The sequence below is a fragment of the Chelon labrosus genome (genome assembly GCF_963514085.1).
Source record: "Chelon labrosus genome assembly, chromosome: 10".
Taxonomy (NCBI): domain Eukaryota; kingdom Metazoa; phylum Chordata; class Actinopteri; order Mugiliformes; family Mugilidae; genus Chelon; species Chelon labrosus.
The window spans coordinates 20,316,963-20,336,739 of NC_140360.1; the positions used below are offsets into that span (position 1 = coordinate 20,316,963).

At 44.6% G+C, this 19,777-nt stretch overlaps 1 protein-coding gene across 1 annotated transcript; it reads right to left on the minus strand.

Annotated features, from left to right (window-relative positions):
- Positions 1-1,394: 1,394 nt before the first annotated feature.
- iqsec2b (IQ motif and Sec7 domain ArfGEF 2b) lies at positions 1,395-19,636 on the minus strand (the record flags this gene model as incomplete). Its single annotated transcript, XM_084552597.1, has 15 exons — positions 1,395-4,909; positions 5,214-5,263; positions 5,484-5,678; positions 5,831-5,992; positions 6,087-6,186; positions 6,282-6,407; positions 6,481-6,620; positions 6,805-6,971; positions 7,061-7,183; positions 7,393-7,554; positions 7,668-8,722; positions 8,972-9,289; positions 9,471-9,762; positions 14,422-14,542; positions 19,606-19,636. The coding sequence occupies 15 exons, from the start codon at positions 19,634-19,636 to the stop codon at positions 3,728-3,730; spliced, it is 4,224 nt and encodes a 1,407-aa protein (XP_084408723.1). The 3' UTR covers positions 1,395-3,727.
- Between the last annotated feature and the right edge of the window lie 141 nt (positions 19,637-19,777).

Below are 19,777 nucleotides of genomic sequence, written 5' to 3' on the forward strand. Positions count from 1 at the left end.
TATTAATGTGTGAGTAAAATAGGGCCCAAAAATTCAATTATCCTTCCAAACTTCAAAATAGGGTAACTTAGGGCAAACTAAATATTATTTAATGTCATATTATTCTTTTTGTATGAATAATAATATGAGCAATAAAATGCTATAGGTACGCTAAAATGTGATTCTTTATGATTTTGTTATAACAGTTTATAATTAATTGCATGTATGCTGACTAATTTTATGATATGGCTAGAAGTATGTGAGCTGAAATGATATTGTTACACTAATATTTGCCTTCTTTATGTTATAAAATATTATTGTTGTTGTAGTATGTTCACCAGTCAGCCACAACATTATTACCACTGACAGGTGAAGTCGACCTTCTTGTGACAATGTAATGTTCTGCTGGGAAACATCTGGATTCACTAGATCCCAAACTGATCTAGTATCTGTGGGATGCACTGGGACAAGCCTGATCCACAGAGGCCCCTCCCCTCAACCCACAGGACCTCAAAGCCCCCACTAACAACATTGTGTTGCCAGACACCACAGGACACCCTCAGAAGGCCCATGTCCATTCTCTGATGAGTCACAACTGTTGTGGAGGCACAAGGGAGACCTACACAAGATTAGGAAGGTGGCCATAATGTTATGCCTGATCGGTGTACACAGCTAGTAACACGTGGTTACCATGCACTAGACAATAAAGTCGATTGTTTTCCGGATTCACGGGGAGACAGTGAAGTTAAAGTATATAAATAGAATATGTTATAATATAGAAGATAGTTTATGTTATATTATGTTATATTAATATGTTAGTCTTGTATTTTTAATACGTGAACAGAAAGGATCCAGGTAGACTGTTGTCTGTTCTGTTTGTTCTTTATGCTGGTGTTTTAATAATGCATGATTGGATGTTTTCTTATTCGTGTGTGGGCAGGTTGAAGTTGAAAGCAAGTATATTCCCTCTTCAAGTATGAATGAGCCTATAAAACATTTACCCATAAAAATTGCAGAATAAATTAGCTTTCCATTGCTACCACACATAACAGACTGTCATTTGAATTCGAAAAATACTCTACAAATAAATCTTAATATCATCACATATAACTTATAGTGTATACACCGAACAGTATTGGTTTAGACGAACTAGCAATTGACATTATGTGACTAATTAGCTCTCCAAATTTTATCATAAAATAGCCCAGGGTAAGCTTTTACGCACATCAAAAAATAATGAAATTGTGCCAAATGACCATAATGTCCCCTATAAACTTATACATTTGTCATCTGTGCCCCTCATCTCATAATCTATACTCTTCTTTATCTGGTAATTTGGTTTATATTCAGCTATTGAGTGGTGGGAGCATGCTTTAATGTCACAATAACAACACACACACGAGTCAACTCACTGCAAGGACACTTTTAATTTATCAGAAGCAATAAATATTCACATCTCAATTCTCTATTCTTTCAGTACACATAATACATACACAAAGAAAAAAACGTGAAATAATTTCTTTAAAATAATATCAATAAGTGCACTGACATATAAACTTTTTTTTTAGGCTTAAATTCATAACACGGCAGCTCATTCTCTCACCTTCAGTCTGAAATAATAAGAAAAGAAAAAGAGGTCAATATTCCTTTTGCCAACATCTCCTATCCCTGTCCTTATTTTATATGTACATACTTAGTGGCACTCACATGCACGCACCTGAATACAGAATGGGAGACGTTCATCCCATAGTCATGATAAGAAGCCTATGTATAATATAATATGTACATTCCGGTTTATACAGTACAATCTATTTAATAAGTGCAGATATATTCATGCAAGAAGAGTCAAAAAGGACATCATGAAAAGAAAAGGATACCCAACACATACTTATAAAATCTTCATGTGACATTCTTGACTCTCCAGACCTACTTTCCAAACCTTCTTAAAATCCCCTTTTGGTGATTCGGATCTCAAATTTTGGCATCTTTTTCAGCAGCTTGTTCCATCTTATCCTCACCTATTCGTTCTCTCCTGAATCCAAATATGTATGTAGTTTTCCCTTGGTAATCAGTGGCACTGAAGGTAAACTACATCAGTGCTCTAACTTCAAAAACTGCAGTAGCAAAAGGGATTAACACTTACACAAGGCCTATGGAGGGAGGAAAAAAGAAAGGAACGGGAAATACAGTATGTACCTGTAGGCTATTTTACATTCTTGAATATTATGTTTTTAAACAAGAAGCCCTCAGCTAGATGCCAAGGCACCAGAAAAAAGGAATAAGAGATTTCTGAAAGTGGCAGGAGAGGGAGGATTAGAAGAAGGCCATTTCTGACTTAAGACATCACGTGTGCAAAACCACGAAACCTCATGTAAAAGCGTGCTTAGTTCAAAACATAGGAAAACACACAATGACTAAATCGGGTGACTGCGAGAGGAAGCAGGCACAGGGGCCCTGCATGGTTAGGATTTTCTAATCTCCATAACCATATTTAAGCATGTTTTCCAATACTGAGAGACTCAGAAGAAAAAAAAATATAAAACATTAACTTCATTCTACAAATTCAAGTCTTGTTAGTCACCCCCATTTAAGAAGTGTTGCCCCTATTTGATTGCAAAGAAACAAAACGGAAAAGGAGGAATATAGTCAGTGTTCAAATCATTTTGAACGAAACCTCATTCATTATTTTCAACAGTCAGTAATACTAATTATTAAAAGATGAACTTAATGGAAACCATGGTACTATGAAAATAAATCACACGTCACATATCAGAAAACCCTCCAGCGGTTATGGCAGACTGAGGGAATTTGTATGTGCACATACTCTCTATAACCATGTACAAACATCTGCTGATATAATTAATCACTGATCAAAACAATTATTGGACAATATTCATCATACTCATAGCAGGTATATTATACTATCAATAAAACAGCAAGAAGCTTCAGAAACATTCAAAATATATGATTGTTTGTATCACTGATTCCCGTTACACCCCCACAAGGAATGCATTATAAAGCCCGGTGACTCCTGTTGACATGTAAAAAGACCATTAAGCAAAAGACTGTCTGGAAAACCGTGCACTGGTTGTAGAAGATTAAGACAAAGGAACAGGAAGGGGGGGGATAAAGATGTCCTGTCAGCTAAGCGTAACCTGCAGGAATGGACGGAGACACCATGAAGCCGAGAAAATTATTGCAAAGTCAAGGGACATATATATATATTTATTTTTTTTGCAACTTTCTGCTGTTTTCAATGCCAAACTCCGCTGGAATGTATCTGGTAGTTTTAGTCTTTATTTACATCTCCGTGTAAGCAGGTGGATACATATGGTCTCCGTTTTCTCACATTATCACATCTTGGTACTGTACATGTAAATCAACTAGACTTCAAACAATCAAACTTGAGGCAATATATTTATCTATCTATATATATATATATATAAATTTAGTTTCATCTTAAATTATATGGCTATAGGCTTTTTTTGATTGAGTGCAGAAATGTGTGTTTCTGCAGGTTTCCAGGATGTGTGCTCGTGCCGTTTGACTCGCGCTGTGCTCGCTGTCTCCACCTACATATGTGGGAAGCGGAGGTGAAAGTAGCAGAGACGAAGCAAACTGCGTTTCCTCTTGTCGCTAGCGCTGCTGCTGTTACTTTCTGTCCGGGCAGACTTGGTTCGAGACCGAGATCTTCCCACCTCCTCCATTCTATTATCTGACCTCTGAACCCTGGAGCCCCACATCCTGCTCACACCACGGTACTTATCCGGTTGATAGGCTTGGATTTGGAGCTGCCCCCTGTACCTGTCGCTCCAGCCACTGTCACCTGTGGCCCCTGCTGAGGCTGCCCGGGGTGCTGGGGGGGGTGAGGGGAGAGAGGTGTAAGAGGGGTAAGGGGGGACGAAGGGGGGGGTAAAGGGGAGTGTGGTGGGGGAGGGGGGATGGAAGAGAGAGGAGGGTACTGGGGCAGATACGGGCCGGCGGATGCTGCGTGATGCGTATTGACGGAGGCGGACGGAAGGTTGTGGGGCAGAGTGCCGAATATGAAGTGTGTTTGGTGGGTAGAATGGCTGGCTGGGTGTGGTGTGTGCACGTGTCCGGGATGGGTTTGGGAGTGTGCGTGTGGGTGCGGGTGGGAGTGAGACAAGGTTAGTGGAGGTTTGGTACCAGGGCCGCCGCCCCCTCTGACAGAGTGTGTGGGCTGTGCGTGGTAGAGGGCAAACGGTGGGTTCTGGGATAGTTGGGAGAGAGGAGAAAGGGGGGGGGGACACCCCACCACCATGTTGGCGTAACGGCCCGGAAGCCCATGTTGTGAGAGCTGGGAGAGATGGGCCAGCTGTGGGTGCTGGCCGTGCGGTGGGCCAAGCGGTGGACGACAGGGTAGTGGGCCTCTCTGTATAGTATGAGGGGCCACACCTTGCAAAGGTGGAGGGACAGTTTGGACGTGGTAGCGATGGTGATGGTAGTAAGGTGGTGGCGGCTGCACGGTGCCCGCGTGACAGTACTGTGCGTGCAGTGCCTGTATCTTGGAAGCCCCCCCCTCCAACTGGCATAGAGATGAAGGGGAGTGAGGAGGGGGTCCTCCCGTAGTCGGTGGGGGGACAGGCGCGGGGTATGGTGGCCCCGGTGGAATAAGGGGCCCTGGTGGTTTGGCGCGTTTGCTGCCGAATAGTGAGCCCAGGAAGGAACCGCTGTTGTTGTTGCTGCTCCCCCCAGGGCCGCTCCCCGCTCCTGCTCTCTCTACACTGCTGGAGACTCCCCCAACTCCTGTCCCAGCAGTGGTATGTTGCTGCCCCGGCCCACCCCCCACCCCCGATCCGGGGCTCAGGATGGGGCGGTGAGGCCGGAAGTCTTCTGTTCCATAGCAACCAGGGAGCACACCTGGCACTGGGTAGCGCTGGTGTGGCTGTGGGCTGCTAATGATGGAGCCCTGGGAGGATAAAGTATCATCAGGCTTTAGAAAAATCACCCGAGGATCCAACACAACTCACTTACAGAACATCACCACACACAGGAAATTTGGGGACGTGAAAGACATGCTTGGGCAAGTATGAACGCACACAGCCATGCAGAGATTGTCAGTTCTGGACACACGCTCATGCATGTACACGCGCAGACATTATACCGTATATGCACACTGTACACACACTGAGCGTGCTTGGGAAGATAAAGCACCAATGAGGGGAAATGCAAGTCCACTGAAGCACGAAATCTAGTCTTACATAGAGACTTACTTCCATGGTACTGTCCAGAGAACCAACACTGTTCCTGCGACCACGTTTCCCTGCACCCCACCAGGAAGAGTCAGGTTAGCAAAGAGTGAAAGATTGGAAAGTTTGTCCACATGTTTTGTTGAAAAAGGCAAGAGCTGCATAAGCCGTGTCTGAATGTCAATGAGTAGAAGGAACAGGATGCAGAAATAGAAACCAAAGTAAAAAATCCCGCCGCCCAATTCATCCCAGCCGAAAAGAAGCGACCCTGTCTCTGAGGTGACGTTGTCTCACCTGTCTCCGATAGGTCCCTGAGAGATGAGCTGAGCGCTGTGCGTTTGAGACCTTCACCCACTGAACAGTTGTCATCAAAACTCGTCCTTCCAAGGGTGCCATTTACGACGTCGCTCTTCACACCTACACCCCCTCCAACCACACCTCCAGTCAGCAAGCTGGGCCGCATCACACCTTTCTGTTTCTCTAACTCCGCTGCAAAACATAGAGGGACAGGGGGAATATTAAATGAGAGAGAGAGAGAGACGTGTCACAGGGAACACCTGACCATCACTGTACTCCAAACAGAGCCATTACAATCTCTTGCAGAATAGTTCACAGGAATGACCAGCAGATGGGGTACTTACACTCAACTCTGTATTTCTCCATCTCTTGCACTTCAGCAATGCTCTCCCTGAGGTCGCTAACAAAGCGGGTGCGGTCTTGCTGACTGGGGGCCATAAAGACGATAAGGACCTTTCTTTCCCCACCCAGGACTGCTGAGGTCAGGCGAATGCCATGAGGGTAGTCTATATGCAAACAAAAAGAGACCCTCTTATCGTCATACAGAGCAATTACGGTAAGAATAGTTAAAAGGTGCAAAAGCGAAAAATAGTTTCTTACATGAGTTCTGGAACATGTGCACTTGCATCTCTACCAAAGGGAAAGATTGTCTGAAACTATATGTCACTGAAGTTTTCTTCTTCTGGAAGATTTTGGTCACCTGGTGCACAACATAAATGTGAAATATATTACCTGCCATATCTTAAAAGATGAATATTAAAAATTAATGAATAAAAAGCTGAATATGAGTCTTACCACCAGCAGGTCATTAAAGAGAAAGACCTCTCGCTGGTGCACTCCTGTCCTCTGTGGTCTGTTAGGGTCAGGCACCTCATAGAGCTGGCAGCAACACACTAGCCGGCGATGCGGAAGAGATAGCACCTGCAAGGACAAATAAAAGTGTCATCATACCACAAAGCCCCATGTGATGCATTATTCAATCACAGGAACTCACAGGCTTCTTGCCCACAATGACTCTTTCAACTGCCTGCACTTGGGACACATGGTCATCATTGGTCCGTAGCTCCCATTTCTGTATTCGTTGGTAGATCCCAACCAGCAGGTCCCTGGGTATATCTTGACCATTGTCTACACCTTGGGTGGAACCAAGTAAAGGGAGGGATTTAGAAAGTTATGTTCACTGAAAAAACACCATTGCACCATGCAAAACTCAGATCAGAAAGAATTCTAATAACTTTTAGCCAGGGTAATAAGTCACGGGTAATTGTTGAAAGTTAGATATGTTTTATGAAGTCATGTAATGAGTGTATAGTAGCACCTCTCAAATTCTTGATGAAATCATCTAGCTTCATCTTCCGCTCAGCTTTGACGTTGGGACTGTACATATCTGTGTTGAGGAGGATTATGGCAAAGGCCAAGATGAAGATGGTGTCGGGGTTTTGGAACTGCCGGACCAGGGTCGGATTGCACACACAATATCTCTGACTGAAGACAGAAATAACATGTTCAAAGAGTTTGGCACAGTAGCAGAATCAATTTGACTCCAGTCCTTTAGCTGTGTGTCACGTACTAACCTGAAAGCCTCTATAAGCCTCTCCACTTTCTGGGCCTCTCCTTGAACTTTAATCTGAGCCTGGAACTTCCTCAGAGCATCATCCAGGTCCATTCCTGAGAAGTCCATTTCATCCACCACACAGCTGAAAAACACACCAATGAGGTCACAGTTTAAGCCGCTTCAACTCACTGGAGACAACCATCAGTGCAGGCTGTTATTGCATTTCATGCTAGTGTGTGTGGGAGTCTTTACGTTTGCTTCAAGGTTACATCCATTCAGACTTGGCATGAAATATGTGTGCTGAAATGTGGTATGCATGTATGCCAATACATCTGTCTTTCAAATACTCACTCTAAAACGTCTTTGTTGAATTGCTTCTGTCGGTTTCCCAGAAACTCTCCAATCATCTGCCTGCTGAGACCCTTTCGTTCCAGGATGAAGCGAGCGATCCCAACAGGAGTGTCTGATACAAAACCTCTCTCTATCAGGTACTGGATCCCTTTCTCTGGCTTCCTGCAGTTAAAGAAATATGACCATGACGTTCGTGGTTTTTCTAGTTTCACTGTACGAGCTTCATCAAAATAGTATACATGTAGGTATTTGGGTTTATTAGTGCTAGATCTTACTTGTTGAAGAGATTGAGACCAATGCGGTACTGACGTCTCTGCACCACATCGCTGTTGAAGGGTGGAGAGTCCCAGCTATGGCGGCTCTCTCTCTGGTAGGTCTGCTTGCCCAGAGGAGGCAGAGGTTCCCTCAGGCTGTCCTGAGACGAGGAGCCTGAGCTGCAGTTGACTGTCTCATTGGAGTTGGTTGTGGAGTTGAGTGAGTCATTGTCGCCATCGGAGCAGCACGGCTGCTCCAGACCTCCAGGGGGTAGAGCTGTAGAGGAGGAGGACGACAGAGGGGTGGTGGGAGGCTGCTGAGGGGAGGAGGAGGACGAAGGGGTGTCGGGGTACTGATGGTGGTGGATCGGGTGGTGATGATGGTGGTGGTGAGCTGCCACCTGGTGTGGGATATGTGTGGGTATGGGTCTTCCAGGAGCCCGGGTCTGACCCTGGGCGGCTGCCGTGGAGGAGGGACGGGTGCCTGTGTTGGGAGAGTGTTTGAGGGTTCCCTGAGGGGAGCCTGCACCTACGCCAGGCTCCTGCTCGTAGACCAGCTGTCTACTCAGAGAGCCGCGGTCTGAACGGTCGCTCATGTCCACCGAGCTGTCACTTGGCGGCTCAATAGTGAGCAGAGGCAGATGTGCGCCCCTGAGACGGTAGTCCCTGCACTCTGTACACGGGGTGCTGCGACGACTGTTACTGCTGCCCCCTCCCTCCGTGTCCCGGCTGTCCTCGCGTCCTCCCACACCCCCACCGGGGCCCCAGTACTCTGTATCCGTGCTGCTAGGTGCCCGGTCAAGAGAGAGCGGGGAGGACGGCATGCCATCATCCATGTAAAGGGTGACATCACTGTATGAGGTGGCCGTACTGTCCCCATGCATACTGAGTCCTCCCCCGGCACCCCGGCCTCGTTCTCCCAGACCTCTTTGGGATGAGGGGTTGCTGCTGCTGCTCCACACACACTCCCCAAAGTCTTCACTGATCCCTCCTCCCTCCCTGCTGCCCTCCTGAGAGTCGTCGCGACCTGCGCGGCAGGTAAGGGCATCATCTATGGAGTCGGCTAAGGACTTAACCTAGAGAGAACAGAGGGAAGATACAGATTATTGTTTTACATAAAATAAGAAGTTTAGTTTGCTTTATCCACTTGTTTGATGAATCCCATTTGGTTAGGTTTTGTGTTTCTTTACATTGTGTTCCTTTCTTTGTTTGTCTGTCTGTGAAAAGACCTTCAGGTTATACAAAGCTATATAACTTAGTATAAAAGAAACTTGCACTAAACTTTTAAATTCCATTATATAAAGTAAACTTACTACAATATTAACCTGTTTGGAGAAGGAGTCCTCTAAGTGGGTGTAGTCTCCTGGGCGGTCTGGATCAGGGGAGTGGGGAGGGCCTATGGCCACACTGTGGGTGAAATTCGTCTGTGTCTGGGCCTGCTGCTGAGGCTGTCGCTCATCAAAGGAATACTGCAGTCTCATGTTGGACAGGATGATGCGGCGGGTCATGCGGCTCTCTGACGCGGAGCTTCTGAGGCGCTCAAAGTTCTTGTTCATGCGGTACTGTCTAAAGGCCGTCTGAATGGTCCTGGCGGCCCTGCGGCTTACAAAGGAGCCCCCGTACTTTCTCTCCAACATCTCCACCTAGCAAAGGGCGGGGGGAAGAGAAAACAAGCAGAGGAACTAAGAGGGTGGATGTTTTGCTGTTTCACTATCTTCGTCATCAACTGTGGAACGCAATCGCTTCTACTGCAAACAACATCTGCAACACAGATACTCAGCACAGATACGCAACACAGACCAACAGAGACCTCAGTATTGATACCTTCTTATCCTGCAGGTCTGTTGAGAGCTCATAACTGTCCGAAAGGGCCTTGCATCTCTTGTTCTCCTCTTCCTCTTGCTTGCGTAGGGCCAGGCTCGCAGGTTGGTGGCGCGTTCGCAGAGCCCAGGCCAAGCTGGCTGAGCTGGAGGTGGCCACGCACGAAGGGCCCCTAGAACCGGAGGGAGCAGTGCTGCTGTCACTGTAGAGCTCCGAGCCGCGAAGGTAAGGCGCCTGGCTGAAAGAGCTGTCTTTGTGGGTGCCCGTCTCCGCACACTGGGACTCCCCTTCCACACTGCAGAGGAAAAGGAGCAGAAGCTATCGCAATGAGTCATAAGCACTTTGACAAAATATTACAACAAACACTTTGAAGTGTGCAAAATACAGGCTGGATGAATGACTGAGTCAGTCAGTTTTGTAGAACAGTGCTTAGAATGACTTACGTGTAAAGTTTACAGCGACGAGGAACTAACCATCTCTTCGGGGAATTCATGGTGAACTTATATCACTGTTTAATAAGTATTGCTTTCAAGCAATGCCAGCTTTCAGACTTAACAGCCTTTCTTGTTTACATAGTCAATTGATAATCCAGTAGACACAAAGCTTTCTGCTGTCTGTCTCCTTCCTTTGAAGAGTCCTAGGATTAGTTAATATACTACCCGGTTTTGCCAAGCCTACTAGTGTTCATGCACTGTTGCATTCTCCTTGTCTGACAAACGCAGCAGTGGTGAAACATTTTCAGTAGTTATCAAAGACTAAACACAGTCCTCCACTGCAACAAACTAGCAGCGCCATACTGACAGGAAAGACCAGATTGTTATGTTACCAGCAGGTGTAAAACCAGCGGCTTGCTGTAAAATATTGTGACAAAACGTATGAAGTTAAATTCCTAGCTTCATTCTCAGGCTACTACCATTGGAGCAGAGCAGCTAGTGAGCATAGCAGTAATGACGAAACTTATCAAGAATCAAGTCCAGAAATCCTCCAGTGTCCTTTTGTGCGGTTTTTACTCAGACAAAATCCACCCGAGTCCATCGCTCAGCATGTGAGAACAGCTACAGTCACATGTCCCTGCCTACATTTCCTCCTTGTCTTAGCCGCTCCCCCTTTCGTCAGCTGTGCCCTGTCCCACAGCAAGGCGACAGGGTCACGGATGTGTGGGAGCATTACATTCAGCACACGGAACTGGCCGAATCCGGCTGTAAAGCATTGCTTGTGTGGTTTCTACCTTTTGCATAGTTTAGTCTTTGTATCACAAATGAATTCAGGTGACATTTAAAAAATATAATGAAATAAAGCCTTGTCTGCTTTGTGCGGGTCATCTAGCGTCCTCCTCCCTCCCTCCTTGAGTTGTCACTGTTCCATTGGACTGCAGAGGCTTCCTGTGTTGAGTGTTTTGTAGGTAAAAACAAGACAGGAAGGACAAAGCTTCTCTAGGAAAGAGGAATGTATTTTATGTATTATTTTAAGGTGTTGCAGTTTTGATCTTGTGAGGGATACAGTTGAAATAAATGCACCGCAGTCAGTTCTTATATCAAGTGTGGGAATCTCCGAAGTGGGCAGAGTGGGAAACATTGTACAATGCAGCGTCTTTAGGCAGGACATCCTGTGCCTTCAAGCAACTCATGACCCGGCTAAATTATTGTTGAGTCTAACAACAACTCTGAGCACTGCTCCATTATGTTGCGTAACACAAGAGTCATGCTGAAGCCCAGAAATAAAATAAAAAAAGACACAATTCTGACACCTACAGGAAAGCCCATTTTACTGCAGTGAAGTTATGAACATTTTAGAGCAAATCCGCAGATTTAAATTCATTACAGCGCTAAAAAGCCGTGTCCCCATTTAGTACAAATCATTTGGGAGCAACAAATTGTTGCTGTGTATAACTGTACATTACGCTGAAAATGTTTTCTACTCTGTGCAGCATCGCTTCTCATTCCTCCTCTTCTGCTCCTTAAATAGAGAAACTGAGAAGAGAAGGGAGGGGGTTGCTTGGTGACGGTTGCTGTGGGACCCTTGTGGGCGGTGAGGCAGTTGTTAGGATGAGAAGCGTAGTTGCTATGACAATGTATTGATTGTTATCACCATGAAGGTGGGTGTTCAAGATGCTCCGCAGGTTGTGAATGACAGTCTGCATAATACTTCCCATAACACTTCAAATAAAATTGTAAAGAGTGAATCATACAAATATTGTTTTGACTAAACTTGTTAAGTTACTAAAAGAGAATGCCACAATGAATCATTACTAAAATAATTAGTAATAAGATACTTATATATAAAGAGAGAGTCTCTCATAAACTGTATGGATAAAAATCTGTCTAAGTCAGAGCTGTTTCAAATGGCTCCTTTTAAGGAATGGAAACTAGCCACATGGGTGCCTCTGCACAGAGCCAACAGGTAGACTCTGACAGGGACTGTAATTTCCTGCTATGCACATCAGCAGGAGCAGATGGTATTTTCATTTAACTGAGTCACGGACACCTAAAACACGCTTTGCGAAGCAACATTGGGGAGCCACAAACCTGGCTTTGAACGTTTAGCCACGAATATTCAAGCTGTAAATCCTTATAAACCTCATCTGTTCGCATCTCATAAAGAAGGAAAGTCAAAATACTATCCTAAGACGAGGGTATAACTTTCTCAGCTTATTAAAAGAATTTTTTTTTGTGCAGACGTCTCTCTCTAAAGTCTATATGCAGCAGGACCTGTGGAAATTTATTTGAATTTATTACTTCGAGTGTATGAGAGAATATTGAGTTGATTCTATTGAAACAGTTTTTTCCTGTGCAGGTCACCAAAACCAACCTCCAAATGTGCATGCACCTTCATTTCAACCTAAAAAAATATATAAAAATCCCCAGAGCTGCTCATACAGTTGGTAGCAGCTAGAATCAAAAACCTTAACCTCAGTGGAAGAGAGGCACTCGAGAGAATTTTTAAATATAATACAGTAAGTCTCCTTGTCCCTATCACCAGATTAAACGGGGATTTCAAAAACTCCCACAGAATACAAACAGTAAATTAGAAAGTGAACCAAGGGTTTAGAGCAATGAGTCAGTAAACACTGATGTTATTGAACCTGTTCTAAAAATTCTTAACTGCTCCAGAAATGAAGAGCAACAATCACAGCAGAAGTAGCTGAGCCTCCTCCGTAAATGTGCTGCGCTCAGCAACCTTAGAAAAACGGCAGCAGGTTGTGTTTTAATAACGTCCTGGTCTCCGTACAGGGGCTTCTGGGGTGGAAAGGGTTAAAGCCTTTCATTTGGTGCAGTAAGAGTCAGGCAGCAATGTGCGGCGAGAGACGAGGTGAGCATGATATTCGAGTAAAAAGTTGTTGTTGTATAAAACATGAGTGCGGCCATATCGCAGCTGGCATCTGAATCTCATTATTTATGTACGAAACCCTGTATTCCTGTTACAGTGCCAGAGAGAGGTTCTCTCTAGAGGCTCCTTAATGAAGACCAGCACGGAGTTTCACTACCTTCAACCACTTAATTGGAGCTGAAACAGATGGCTGGAATCTAATAAACAAGAAAGCGGTCGCTGATAAGAGTTTAAAGAATAAAAGAAGTGGGCACAAATTGACGAGGGCTCAGATGAGAGAAAAGTGAATGGAAGTGTAAAGAACAATATTGTTTCCATGCAGTCCCCTGGCTCCCCATCCCTCGATCATTTAATATTGATGCGCTGACAGTGTGTGTATTTGTGTGGCAGTGGCAGTAGGTCTGACTGTGCTATTGAACCCGCAGCAGGACATGGAGGCTGAGGGATTAACCTCTCTGCTGCCTGCCATGGAGATGCCAATAATTGCATCGATCCGTCTGTAGACTCATTTCCACCTGAGTCTTGACTCAGTGTAGTTATCTCATATCCTCCTGATCTCTTTATCTTTAACTTGTGCTTATTTATTATTTTGTTTTTTTCATTTACTCCAAAATGCATAACCTAATATGTGGAGAAAATGCCTTCAGCAAGTTCCCAGCTAATTACTTTGCTGATGTGATAATGCTTCCCATTAATTTCAGGACGTGAAGATTTTTCCGTTTTCTTTTCGTCAAACACGTTCCTTCAAACGGCCAAACTGAAAGGAAACAATCAAATCATTCATGAAGCATTCCTCCAACGCCAACACTTGCCAGCCATTTCGCTGTCTCAAGCTGCGAGCTTCCCGTCACACACACACACACACATATACACTGTTCACTTCATTCTGTGATCCTACAGCTCACAGCTCAAACTGCCTCTGTGGTTACGAGGATGCAGCAGATTCGGGGCAGTGTTTTGTAAGCACCAACCCATCAGATGATCTCTGTCACTGAAGTGGGAAGGAATGAAGAGATAAGAGTTGTATAAACAGACTGGCAGGCAAAATAATGTAAACGTCCATTGGGAAATGACTTCACTTCTTTCCTTCTTTCCTTTCTGGGCTGGTTTGTCTGCATTTATTTGTCCTTTGGAGATAAATAACTGTGACTTGTCTCATTCACTTCCAGGCTGTATTGGTTGAGGTTGTGTCAAAGAGTTGCATTGTAGAAGATAATACCTGCCAATAAGCTTAAATGACAAACCTTTGCAGAAGTGTTGTCACTTTATGTCTTTTGATCTATGGCTTGATGCTCAACGCTCACGACACTGAAGCAAACCACCCTGGCTTTTAAAGGTATGTGAACGGCATGTACACTTTGTCACACGTCAGGAATGATGTCTTTCTATTAAACATGAGCCACCTTCTGAATGACATTCACATTATCATTTTTGCATTGTACCTACAGACCAAAGGTGATCGTACGAACTACAGTATATATCACACACACAGCATCACTGCAGTGGAGGCCACAACAGAAACACGCCAGTCCAACAAGTACAGTCATCTCTCGCTGGTTGCCGAACTGAAACGCTCCTTTGTGATCGTTTTACAAGTGCATTAGAATGAGTGGAAAAAAGTTCTTACCATGCTGCTACTGTCAGAGAAAGGTCCCACACTAACTCGAAGCAGAGCAATAACAAACACACCCTCTCTCGCTCTCTCACTTTTTCACACACACCGACTTTCACATTGGCTCTTGTTCGCCCTGCAAAGCCGTACCGGCTACATTCTTGAAAGTTTTCTGCCAGGCACCCCGTCCAGCCTCTCCCCTCCACCCTCCCTCCCTACCCCGGATCCCTGACACACGCACACTACAGTCACTTTTATTACACAACAGCAAACAACAGGCAGAGAGAAAGAGACACAGAACACGGGGATTCGTTTATTGGAAAGAAAGGGGGAAAACATGAGAAATGAATGTTGATTCCTTTCCTCTGCAATTAATTCATTTCTATAACACATATTATTGCCCATACATGTATGCAGTTATGCTCTCTGCTAGTTCAAACTGCTGTTAACAGAGAGCAGAAGTGGCAACACACTTGTGAATGCTTTTGTGATTTCCCTTCAAATAAGAGACCTCAGGCTCCCGAGTGAAACTATTTAAAAATATGCAAGTCTCGGTTAAAGACGCCAAGTGTTCACCCAACCGCAGCAATATGCTAATCAGGCTTCCAACAATTATCCTGCACGTATAGTGCGCTCAGCAAAGGAAAAGCATCAACATTCAAGCACTCACAATCAATATATCGTCGAAAACAGAACTCGTCTAATGATTTGTTGTTTTTTTTGTGGGCCTTTTGTGTACTTTTCTAAGATACGTGCACACTGCTTGCGGTGGAGATGAGTAAGTAAGGAGGATGTGTACGAGCAGCATTCCACGAGGACTGAAAACAACACGGAGCAATTACTGGAACACCTTCAGACATTTTAGAAGAAGGAAATAAAGCGTCTTCAGAGATCTTTATTTAAATCTACAAGACTTGATGGTCATGAATAAACATGATAACGGACAGGAGAATATTTATCAGATGGAACGGGCAAATTAACATGTTAAACAAACTACATACTGGGCATATGTTATCACATCGTTAATGTTGACTTCACAGATAATGCGTAATCTCAGGGGACAGGAGTGTGTAGCTATTTTAACGGATAACAAATGAGGACTACTGCGCACATCCAAATGACATGACTCAACTAGTGGGTCAGAGATAAGCATGAGTGCGACAGTAATGAGCAGACGACAGTGATGTGCTCTGACAGCTCGCCATGGCTGCAAGAAAAGAAACAAATAGCAAAGAATACAGAGAGAACATCAAGATTCCCTAAAGTGTAAATCAGTGCACACACATACACGAATGACTCAAATGTAGCAGCACACATAGAACAAATACTGCATGCGTTTCTGTTTAATTTCCTGCCAAAGTGCAGCAAGACTTTTTGGGTCCTTTTTGGTACTCAGTGAGGCTTCAGTTTAAAACCACGACGGGCTTTTCACAGGTAAATGCGCCAGTGAGTCGTCGCGCGGTCAGTCACACCTCGGCTCAGCGAGAGGAGGGGCTGCTGCAGCCCGAGGCAGAGCAACAGAACTGATGGGCACCCTCATCCTCACCCTCCTCTCTTGGAAAGCGACATGGGACGAGTCAAAAACACAGACAGGAGCACAGGATAGAGAAACAGAAAAGACAGAGAGAAAAAGAAAGAGGAAGACAGAACGTGAAAAACATCAAGAGGCACAAAAAAAGCAAAGAAAGCAGAAAACAAATAGGTGCAAGCTAAAAAAAAAGGTGACTTTTTAAGTTGAAACAAGCATCATTTTTTTTTAAGATGATGCTCTATGTACAGTGAACGTACAGTATGCATGTCAGAGCCACTTGATGCCATTAGATGGCAGTGTTGGAGCGTCATGCGCAGACGTGTCTCAGAGCGGCATCGGCTGAGGGATAAATGAGAGGATTCACCAGGTTCACTTGTGACTCAGTCCACCTCTGCCCCACAGATGACTGCTTCATATCTGTGTGTTTTGGTAGAATAGTCTATAACTCCAGATATTAGTCACACCCGGGAGTGGTAGGAGACTGAAGCACAGGTTTTTATGAAGTGTGAGGGGTGCATATCAGGAGGCATATCAGGAAAACAGGCAGACAAGGACGAAACGTGGAGAAGGTGATGGTGACAAATGGGCAGGGCTCTGAGGGGTCTGGAGGTTGTTGACAGGCTTTGGGACTGTTGCAGGTGGCTTGCAATTCTCTGAATGCAGTTGAAGGGTTTTTTGGGTTTTTTTTGGTAGTCACTAGAATCAGGCCCCATGTCGGCCCTTACCTGTTGTCCTGCTGAAAGCTTTGGTCAGTAGAGGGGCAGCAGTACTGATGGAGACTGACGAAGCTGTGAACAGTCAGACTGGTGGGAAAGAGAGTGGCACAGGCAGCGCCGCTCACCGCCGTAGGAGTGGTGGGAGCCGAGACGGGCTGCCCTGAGACAGACGGCGGTCGGACACTGACAGGAAGGAGCAGAGATGGATACATAGACACGGAAAAAGCAGAGAAACACAGACACATACAGTCAGCACTCAAGCCGAAGGAGCGACTGGAAGCTGCACGTAGAGACAAATCATAAAGCAGCAGCGATGGCAGAACAAGAAATGGCACGTTTAAAGGAACAGAAATGAAGATGTGTGGCAGTTTGATTAGAGTCTGCAACAGCAAGGAGATGCACCCTCACAAACAAAACAGGTTTTGCTGGAATTGGAGATAACAGCTGCTTTCAAGGGGAAGAATTAACAGGAAGGATTTAAGGTACGGGAAGGAACAATAGTGAACAGCCAGAGTTGTTCAATGGGAGTTTTGTTAGTGAAACTCTAACCGCTCTGGTGGATTATGCAAAGCTCTATACTGGTCTACAGCTGAGATCTTCAGTGCCTCATCTTGTACGAAAATGGGAAAGCACTTTCTGTAATGCATGCAAAAGTGCACATATAACACAAAAGCCTCTCCGATGTTCCTCTCCTCTGGCAGGAATTAGAGATGGTCCATCTGCAGATTGTACGTGAGCAGCTGAAGAGTGAGCAGTGGTTGAGATTAGCATGTAAATGGATGGTTTCTCACTGGGGCCAGCTGCCGTCAAGGACACGCAGTCCCTGTCATTTTAGCATGGAAACACTCTCAGAGAGGGAGACACGAACGCAGCGAAACGAGCTAGAAAGGAAGTAAGATACTGAAACACTCGAGCAGTTCTTTGTGGTTTGCCAGCTTGTTTTGCGGCCAGCTGTGCAAGTCTAGGCAGCCCAATTTCATTCATCATTTCATGTGTTATTCACTTGCGGTTTGAAGCAAAAAAAACAACAACAAAAAAAAGCAGATTTTACTGGAAGAACTAGAAGCGATATCTTGTTTAAGCGTGACAAGTCAGATGATATTATATATTTTCATCCTCTCAACAATACACAGAGTCTAGTAACAAGTATATGCTGCATGTGCAGCTAATAATAGCATATTCCTCCGAGCCAGACAAACTATTAAAATCACTACTATGAGGCACACCCTTGTGCTGAATGACATGTTCCTTCATTACGGGCACTGTGGTTTATTTTCAGTCAAACCCACGTACAGCCTAGAGCTGCCGTTACACTCACCAGCACACCAAAAAATAACTGCAGCTAAAAATAATCCCGAACAAATATGTTTCGCTATTCAAATAATATTTTACGTTTTTAAATTTGACCTCCTGTCAAAACACTGCCTACATTCCTTCCGACTTAACTATTTACACGGATGCTAAATATACTGATGCGACACAATGGAAGTTTTCTTCCTAACTTAACTGACAACAATCATTTCATTCAGTAGCAGAAGATGACAAAGATGGACCATTGTTATTTTACTACCTCCACGTTTCTGTCCCTCATGGACGCTTTGTCACACCACCTGATGTTTATCCCAAAATGCGCAGAACGAATCTATTTATTTCAACGAGAGAGAAAGGATTGAATCAAGAGTTAACATGGTTATTAAGTGTTATTATTTAGGGGATTATTAAAAGGGAACTACCGTTTTTTCTGGCATAAAATACTACCGTTTACTCACCCATATAACTTTGGTGTTATTTGGAGTCCTTCGGAAGATATTTAGCTCCAGTGGAGCCATATAGTAGGAGTGACTGGGGCACCGAAACGCAGCCTCTAAATAACGCATTATCTGCCGCGAAACTCGTTCATTTCACCAATATTTTGTTATGATACGCTAGTGATATATCCCGTTGAGTCCGGAGTTAGCTGTTATCATCATCCGGGGTCTGTAGATTGACCTACTAACCTCTGACCTGGATGATGTCATCCACCCTGCACCCCGCGCGGCTTGTTTACCTGTAATTTGCTACTCCTAGTTTTTTGCAACATGGCTGAATATTTTTGTGATTCTGAGGTTGATGGACGTCCTTACCGTTTTGAGCCAGAGTATACAGACGAGGAGCTTGTTGAAAGGAGGACGCGGAGGCAGAGAGAGGAACAGCTGGCCAAAGAACAACAAACCGCTGAACGTCCGCAAATAGATAGTAACTGGTGGTGTTCTTGTGGACAATGTTCGTCTATGACAATGGGGAATAGCACTAGTGTATCATAACAAAATATTGGTAAAATGAACGAGTTTCACGGCAGATAATGCGTTATTTAGAGGCTGCGTTTCGGTGCCCCAGTCACTCCCACTATATGGATATACATGGTGCTCCGCTGAATCCAAATATCTTCCAAAGGACTCCAAATAACACCAAAGTTTTATGGGTGAGTAAATGATGGTATTTTATGCCAGAAATAAGGTCCAGGTTGTAAAAAACAGTAGTTCCCCTTTAAAGGTTTGCAACTCCTCTCCATCTGATTGAACATTCCTTCTGTTCAGTTCAATCCTTTCTGATTGAGGCGGTGAAATGATCGGTGTTTGGTCTGATAAGATAATCCTTTAATGTTAGATAAATACTAGCGTCCATGTAAACATAGCCAGTGACGGTGAATAGGCTTATGTGTAGCGGTGAACCTCTAGACACAAGTTTTTATCGAACATATTGGAGACAGAGATTTTTGTTCAGGAATTATCAGACACTAAAAGTAGAGCTGAAACTGGGTGGATATGGGACTTGCATGGACAGACACGGATGCGTGAACGCCCGAAGGTTTGACAATAATGCTGCATTCATGTGCTCCTCAGACATTTTTCCCACCTGTTGGAATATGTAGCCGCGACAGCCGTGATATGCAACTTGCAGATCGGCTCTCACCATCAACAACATACTGAATTTTGTCCGCCATGTTTAGGAGTGGATGATGTCTGCAAGTCGGCAAGTCATAGAACAAACTTTTCATCAACTTTCTGAGCTGCTCGTCCAACTTTAGGAGCCCTTGAGTGATTTTTCCAGTTATTCAAACATCACATCAATGCACCATGTCAGT